General features: G+C 46.0%; 1 protein-coding gene across 2 annotated transcripts; it reads left to right on the forward strand.

Annotated features, from left to right (window-relative positions):
• Positions 1-342: 342 nt before the first annotated feature.
• Positions 343-4,251, forward strand: LOC120666580. 2 transcript variants are annotated; one of them, XM_039946455.1, is made up of 4 exons: positions 343-652; positions 878-926; positions 1,593-3,086; positions 3,490-4,251. In XM_039946455.1, exons 1-4 carry the CDS (start codon positions 374-376, stop codon positions 3,981-3,983), a joined length of 2,316 nt encoding a protein of 771 aa, XP_039802389.1. In that variant the 5' UTR covers positions 343-373; the 3' UTR covers positions 3,984-4,251. The 2 variants fall into 2 exon arrangements, with proteins under 2 accessions (XP_039802389.1, XP_039802390.1); XM_039946456.1 differs by lacking the exon at positions 878-926 and having other exon boundaries at positions 466-652.
• The last annotated feature ends 4,167 nt before the right edge of the window (positions 4,252-8,418 follow it).

Raw genomic sequence — 8,418 nt, forward strand, 5'->3', positions numbered from 1 at the left:
GAAAATTCACCATGTACGCAATTTGGAAAATACATGTTTGCTTAAAGAAATAACTAAATCCTAATAGGCTACTCTTTAACGATACTCTCCACTTCCACACCTTCCATAAATAGGTTCATACAATGGTGTCGTAAACTAAACCCGAACCAACCCTATCACTCAAAATCAAATCTCAAATTCCGGACACGGTTCCTCTAATGTGCTACCTCAGCAGTTGGCTCGCTAACGCGTGGATCCGGACCCACTTGTTAGTGACCAACACCCTATTTTTGGACTCTGGACCTTGCAACCCTTGTGTGCAATTCTGTTGCAACCTTCAGAAGCACCATCCAACTCCCAAAACCTGAAAACCGGAAACCACCTCTACCGGTCCATGGACCCTGTGCAGCTGCCTTTTTCTCCCTCCCAAGTCAGACACCTCGCCTCCCTCCTTCCCTCCCTTTCCATCTCCTCCGGCAAGGCTCCAACTCATCAACCAGCGACCCCTCCTCTCCCTCTCCCAACCAGTTGCTCGTCCGTTCTGCGGCGGCGCAGCGACAAGGCAAGCCATTCCTTCCGTGATCGCACGTCCCGGCGCCTCTCTGCCTCCGTCGCCGTCTTCCGGCTGTCTCTTCGCCGGCAACTCTGCATCTCGATCAAGGATCGGCGGGAGGTGAGGTTTATTGGCTTGTAGGTTCCTTTCTGACGGCTGACTGCCTGTTCCTGCGTTTTCCCGGAGATTTCCGTCGTTGGTACTCTGTTACCAAGACGATCCGATCAGGTTCTTGAGTTTCTTTTTCCTTCCCCTGTAGCACAGCTATTGAGAACACGCAACAATGATCAGAATGCGTGTTTCATGTTGCGATCCTTCGTTCATGTTGGTGCGGTTTTTTTTCAGATATGGTTTACTTTTATGCCACTGTGGCCTGTTCAGTTCTTTGATTCTGGTGAGGACTGAGGAATCATTTGACATTTATTGATAATGTTGATTGGAAATTGAGTTGTACTGATGTGAACTAGGCTAACTCAAAATTATCAGTTAGTTAGCTGTACAACTTTTTTTTGTCAAGAATCTGATTGCAGTGTTTACAGTACTATATCAGAAAGAAAATAAAGGGTTCATGAATAAAGTAACACTGCATGATTAGCTAGATTATGCTAGTCAGGACTCAGGATTAAAATACAGAGGCGTGCTTGCGAATATTCTGGAGCCTGAATTATTTTTTGGTCCACTGTATTCTGGTGTATGGTTGGAGTTGTGCCAGAACATGGTTGACTTGCATCGAGTTGCTTGCACACGCCTTCTGGTATCAAGTTGGGGGAAATGTTTTAGCATTTAGGTTTGGTGAGAATCAGTTGAACTGAAGAAGAAACTATAAGCTCCATGAATGCTTGTGTACTTCCATAACAATTTCTTAGTAGCAGGTGATGAACACCTTGAAAAAGTTTATTCATTAACAAAATATAACACGGAAAAGATGACAATAATTCTGATTTAAAAATAGGGCTTGTTTAATTTGCACATACAGATTATGCCATTATATGTTTTTGTTTGTGTTTGATGTTGGTATCTCAACTATTTGTGGCGCTCACATCTGTGTCTGCAATTGCAGCTTCTGTGCTTCTAATGGCTGAAGAAGTGATCAAAGAGGTGATCACCTCAACTCCTTCATCAGCTGAACCCAAATGCGAAGACCTCCTGATAAACTCTCCAGTAATCACAGATGGCACCAGCATGCCGCCTGATGTTAAGAGGAAGGAGAAGCCAGTCCCACATTACCTAAGAGCGTCCAGTAGGTCTTGCCATGACAACTGCAAGTATGGGATCCAGCATTCCTCTGAACCCAAAAAGTACTGGCCTATTAGTCGCAAGCAATTGCGTCGTGCGAGTATTGGAAACCATGAACATAGCCCAGTCGAAATCAGACTACCAAAAACTGCCAGGCCAAGAAAGGAAGACCAGAAGCTGAAAAATTCTCATGAAAATGATGGTAATGCTACTGCTCCTGGTAAGCTTGAATTCATCAATCCCAAGGCACCACTGGAAAGAGCACCTGATCATTTTGACAGCATTTCCTGCGTGGAAGATTTGTCAGGTGAAGCATCTGAACCTATTGTGGCTGAAATGCAGCCAACTGATGCAGAATGCTTGGTCATTTCTCATGATGATGTGGCAGATTGTAAAGATGGAGTTTCATCCGATGGAGCTGAAAGCATTGAGCTGGAGATGCCATTAGCTATCCAGGACATTGATGAATCTGATGAACACACCGAGGATGCCATTCTGCCAGCTAACAATGTATCAGTTGTAGATCATGTGCCTGATCAATCAATAAATGAGTGGGCAAGTTCAGATAAGAGGACTACTCAGGCTGTGATAGCATCAGAGAAGCACGAACAGGCTGCGCTTGGTACTAAATCAAAGAGCTCAGCTAATGAACCTGTAAAACCAAAGGTGAAAGAGACATCAAATATAACTAGGAATATTGTCTCAAGCCAGAGAAATGGAAGAGCATCTTATCTGAAAGCTACTGGTGCAGCAGTTGAAAGCTCCACTGGACCAAAGACAATGAGAAAAACTGCAGATGGTACTGCTACTAAAAAGTTCAGTATCCCGGAGAGGAAATTAAGCTCAACTGTTGCATCAGCTGCACCAAAAGCTAAGGAGATCAAAGTACCATCATCCTCTAGCGCAACTGATTCAGCTGCCAAACCTGCTAGGTTAGCAAAGCTGAAGTCTCAGACAGTGAAAAATGCTCCCTCTCCACCGCTTTCCTCAGGGAAACAGACTGAAAGAAAGATGACAGAAAAAAATGCTGTCAAGAATGTTCAAGTCTTGCAGAAGAAGGGAGATGAGAAGGTGGTACTAGGTCCACTGAAACTGTCTCGTTCTGTAAACATGTCCAGCAAGTCCATCTCGAGCCTCAGGTCGAAATCAATCAGAAAAGACAAAATTGCTCCCCCAATCAAGAGCAGTAAGAAGGTTTCTGAAACAGAAAATTCAGCCGCTGATGCTAAGAATACCAAGGAGAAAATTTTGAAGATGGCTTCACCGAAAGTGCGAAAACCAGATGTTAACAACAACGAGATCCGTCCTCCTCGCAAAGGTACATCGGCATCTCTCAAATAATCACATGATTGCTTCCTATATCATAGCTTGCTTAATTGCATTCAATACTAATATCATGAACATGTTTGTTCACATTGCCAATGTTATATGCTCATTTTACATTGTTCGTTGTGCAACAAAATAAATTAGTCATTGTACAATCCTTTCCTTCTCAATGCAGATATATTTGTTTTCTGAATTTGGTGCATTTCTTCTGCTTAATGTAAGCTGAAACCATACCATGTCCATCGCCCTCTTTTTTTATGATTCTTTTCTGAATTTTTTTTTGGTAAATGCTTGTTCTGAAGCTGCATAATTCAAGTTTTAATCATTTACAAATCTTCTTTGATGTAAACTAAATTCTTGTCGTGCACGATGACAACTAAATTCTTTCATTACAGAAAAAACTGACATTTCAAGAACTGCAATCTCAAGGAGAGCAAAGCCTGCACCCATCGCTCCCTCAAGCACAGTGGCACCAGCGTCGCAGCCTCGCAAGCTGACGTTCCGCCGTGGCAAGGTGCTGAACCCTGACGACAGCAGCAGCAGCACGCCGAGACGGCTCGGGTTCAGGCCTGCCATGGCCGCGGCAGACGCGAGCGCCGCCAGGAGCAGGGGGATCAGAATCACCGGCAGGAGGAGCGGCGGCAGCGCCGCGGCGAGGGACGCTGGCGCCGTGGTCGTCGTGCTGCGGCGGCGGCAGGACGGCAAGGAGACGAAGAGGCAGGAGCAGGTGCTGTTAAACAACGTGATCGAGGAGACGGCGAGCCGGCTCGTGGCCGAAGCGAGGAAGAGCAAGGTGAAGGCGCTGGTCGGCGCCTTCGAGACTGTCATCTCGCTGCAGGAGACCGGCAAGGCTGCTGCTCCGGTGGCCGCGGCAAGCGTGGCGCCATGAGCGTTTCTTGAGCAGAATGTTGGACCCTTTTTGTGACTGTAAATGAGGTTTTGCTCTCTCTCTTTTGCCTTTGTTACAGCAAAAATAATAAAGAAAGTATAAGAAAGAAAAGCTTGTAAAAAACTTCAGTTTTTCAATAGGAGTTTTTGTCCTCGGTCTTAGATCAAAGAAGAGTTTATGAAGTTTTGTATTTGTACAAGGCTTGGCATTTTGTTGCAGACGAATTACTAGCAAGTTACACTGATGATGCACTGTTTCAATGGATTTCTGACAGGGTACTAATCTTATGCTGACACTTTCTTTGTTTCCTGTTTCTTCACTGCTTTTTTTTTTACAGTTACACTGCATAAATCACATCAACGCATTCCCTGACATGGAGAACCTGTTATGTTTCACTGTTTCCTATATGGCAGCTGCAAAGGTCAGAGCAGCTCAAAAGTCATACCTTACACATGCTCAAATTCAAGTTCCAAGAGCTTTTGATCGTCGTTGCTGGCTTGACTGGACCGTTGACCATGGAGAACCCGGGTCAAAGCCAGATGGTGTGGGTTGACCTGGTCAAACCCAACGCTGCTGCGCCTAACCATGTGGGCCCTTGAAGCAACATATTGGAAAGTAGTGGAAAGGGCCGGACAGCCCAGGCCCACATTTGGATTTTTTTTTCGCAGGCCCACATTTGGAATTTTTTTTCAGACGGAGAAAAACGAAACAAAATGGAATTCAGGGTCAACGTTCGAGGGAAGAACGAAGCAGCCAGCCAGATTAGTCCAACAGGCAATTTGTAAGGTAGTGCTTTGGAACTTGCCAATTTGGAGTAGTTTGCTAACAATGAGCCGGACGCGGCAAACAATGTGCCATGGAGGCATCCAAGCTTACAAGTGGATCAGTCAAGCAAATTGGACATGCCAATTTAAAAAGTGCTAATATCCAAAAGTGCTGGGTCTTGTTTGGTTCATTCTAATCTAGTCTCTTCTAGGAGAGAATTTTGCATGAAGGTCTAAATGAAGTCTATTTGTAAAACCTCTTTAGGGACGAGTGTAACTTTTCGCGGCGAATCTAATGACGATAATTAATTGTTGATTGACTACAATGATGCTACAGTAACCATTCTCTAATCACCCGATCAAAGGCCTCATTAAATTCTTCAGAGTTACTAGCGCAGGGGTTTTGAAGTTGGTTTTGAAAACTGAATTTATTTGGCACTATAATTAGCGGTCAAAGTCCGTTCTAGAGAGTTCTAGAGAGTAACCAAACGGGGCCATATGTCCAAAAATGCTAAATTTTAGTAGTAGTCCATTCAAATATGAGTGCTGATCGGACGGGCTAAACTTTAACAAAAACTTAAAAACTTTAGCAGGAATGTGAATACTAACATATGCTAAAATTTAAAACTCAATTTTAGTCCATCCAAAGAGCGTGTAGCCAGCCCAAATTTGGATTTTTATATGTGCAGGATGAATGCACTAAAATTCAAAGTCAACGTTCGAAGGAAGAAGTGTTGGATGTGATCTCCAGGCCCGATCCAAAGATCGGGCCAAATCTCCTTTGATCGCGCCCTGATCGGGGGCGCCCAGTCAATGTGACTGGTGGGCCCCCGTTGCCAGCGCTATATTAAGAACGGAAAGGGGCCGGGGCACGGTATCCCAAGTTGACCGCCGCCAGAAACCCTTCCCACAGTCCCGATCCAATCTCGGGGAGCGCTAGGCCGACGGGAAGTTCCGCCTGCGCCTCTTCCCCTCCACCACGACGTTCACCGGTGCCAAGACCATTCCCGGCTAGTGCCGGTACCGGCCCGAAGGGTACCGGTACCCTCGCCGCCCTCCGTCGCCGCCGGATCCGCGCCTCGCCAACCCGAACTTCCTCGCCTCCATCCTCGACTCCATCGACGCCATGGCACCCTCCGGCAACTCCTCCTCCGCGGCACCCGCCGCCGATGGTCTGCATCCCTCTCACCCACCTCTCTCTCTCTCTCTCTGACTCTATCTTGTATTAGATTAGGCATGAACTTTTGATTATCTACTCAGAATGTGTACCCTTAGACTCGATTTGTACACTAGATGTGATCCTAGTCTAGAAACAGAGAAGACTAGAATCTATCATTGGTATTATTCGCCAATCTAGTTGTGGATCGAGGTTTTTGGGTTTCGTTTTACTCAGATCTATGCTCAAAAAGTAGAAGGAGATGAAAGAAATCGAGTTTCGATATCGAATCGAACAAGAACAGTAGAACCCTAACCCTAGACCCAAGGAAAACCCACCTGCAGAATCAAGAACCCGACCGGGGGGGACTTACCTCCTCGGCCGCCGTCGGCTCGCCCGCGTAAGGTGCAGAACCGGCCGCCGCCGCTCGACATCGCGCATCCGCGCGCGGGGCCGCGTCCGCCAAGCAGAACCGGCACACGGCCCGTGCACCACCACTAGTCCGCTCGACGGCGGCGCGCTCCCACTCGGTTGAGCGCGCGCGCCGGCGAGGGGACCGGCGGGGGGGCGCCGCCGTGCTGCCGACTTCCCCGGGCCGCCATGGCCGCCGCTCGCTCGCTCGGGCGTGAGAAACGGGGAGGAAGGAATAGAATGGCGCTAGGGTTTCCGGGAGATCCGGCCGGCCGCGGCCTTTTTGTTCCGCTGAGGGCGTTTTCCAGCCGTCGGATTTGATCCAACGGTTTGGGGGCGGTCGCCGGCCAAGCAGGCCAGAAGAAGCCCAAGAGGGCGCACCGCGCGGGCCGTTTCGGCGGCCCGGCCGTCGGCTGCTGGGCCGCGGGCCCAGGCGCGGGGTAGCGGCCGTGCGGAAACGGGCCGTGGGTCGTTTTCCGTCTCGGGCCGCATGAACAGTGAAGAATTGAGTTTTTTTTTCTTTTATTTTCAGAAGCTTTTGAATATGAATAATTGATGATTTTGTTTAGAATTGTTTTCTGCAAATAAATGCACCAACGTGTATTATTTTCAGAGCAGAAAATTACAGAATTGTGCTTCTGAATATTTAGAATTTTACATGTTTCCGCTGCATAGAATTAATTTTGTCTCTATGTTAATTTGAACCAACGAGATAATTAAAATAGAGGCTTATAGAATTTTGTTTCTCAGAACTTTTATACATTATGATATTGTAATTTCTGACCAAAGTTGTTATTGTAATATTATAATTTTGTCCAGAATTATTTATGCATTATTTCTTTTCTGCCCAACGGTGATTAGGAATTAATGCACATAATATCGCATGTTTTAATTTTGGCCAATGTTAATTGATACATGCATTTATTATTGTCCTCACAAATTTTGAATTCAAATTTCAGGCTCTAATGCTATGACTTATGTGAATGCCATTCCTGAACTGGATGGCAACAACTATGGGAAATGGTACCAGAAATTGGAGATAGCTCTGGCGATGGCCAATATAGATTTGGCCATCACAACGCCAGCTCCACAAGAACCAGAAAAGCCCGTAAGGGCACAGAATGAAGAAGCTGCTGCTTGGGCTATCCGAGAAAAGAATTATGACTCTGCTATGACCAGATATGATGCTGATAAGACACGTTGGAATGATTCCAACCACAAGTGTCTCATGGTCATGAAGGGTTCCACCTCAGATGCCATCAAGATGGCAATCCCAGATTGTGACACCGCTTCAGAATATTTAGCAAATGTGAAGAGTCAGTTTACTGGTTCTTCCAAGGCTTATGCTGCCATTCTTGCTGAGCAGCTAATCACCAAGAAATACACTGGCGGTGGCATCAGAGAACATATCTTAGAAATGAGCCATATGGCCAACAAGCTTAAGACAATGGACATGCCTTTACCAGAAAAGTTCATTGTTCATCTAGTCTTCAAGTCCCTACCAAAGGCGTTTGAGGCATTTCATGTCAATTATAACGCTTTTCCAGAAGATTGGGGTATTGACAAGCTGATTGGCGTGTGTGTTCAAGAAGAAGATCGCCTTAAGAACTCCAATGATGGTGAGCTTGCTTTTCAAGTTCAGCACAAGAAAAAGAACTTTCAGAATAAGAACTTCCAGCATAACAAGAGATCTTTCCCACCAGGCAAGAATCAGCATGAGAGTGGCCCTTCTAGACCACCTCCACAGAAAGACTGGGAAAATTTTCCAGTTGAACAAGACCAGTGCCTGAAGTGCAAAAAGGGAGGGCACTACAAGAGGGACTGCCCAGAATTTCTGAAAGAGTTGTTAAGAAAGGGTGAGGACACCATTAATTTTGTAGATAAATCCCTGTATTTAAGTTATGACAAATCCACTTGGTGGATTGATTCTGGTGCAACTACTCATGTTGCTAATTCTTTACAGGGATCAAGTATGAGGAGGACCCTGCCAAGAGGCACAAGAAGAATTAAAGTTGCAAACGGTGTAGAAGCTGAAGTCGAAGCCATTGCAGAATTTCACTTAGAATTACATAGTGGCTTTGTACTTTGTTTGAGAGATGTTCTT

Source organism: Panicum virgatum, chromosome 3N, assembly GCF_016808335.1.
Source record: "Panicum virgatum strain AP13 chromosome 3N, P.virgatum_v5, whole genome shotgun sequence".
Classification (NCBI taxonomy): domain Eukaryota; kingdom Viridiplantae; phylum Streptophyta; class Magnoliopsida; order Poales; family Poaceae; genus Panicum; species Panicum virgatum.

Coding starts and splice junctions, on each gene's coding strand:
- LOC120666580 (XM_039946455.1), top strand. CDS start 374: ATGGACCCTGTGCAGCTGCCTTTTTCTCCCTCCCAAGTCAGACACCTC. Junction 927..1,592: donor TGTTCAGTTCTTTGATTCTG/GTGAGGACTGAG, acceptor CTGCAATTGCAG/CTTCTGTGCTTCTAATGGCT. Junction 3,087..3,489: donor GATCCGTCCTCCTCGCAAAG/GTACATCGGCAT, acceptor CTTTCATTACAG/AAAAAACTGACATTTCAAGA.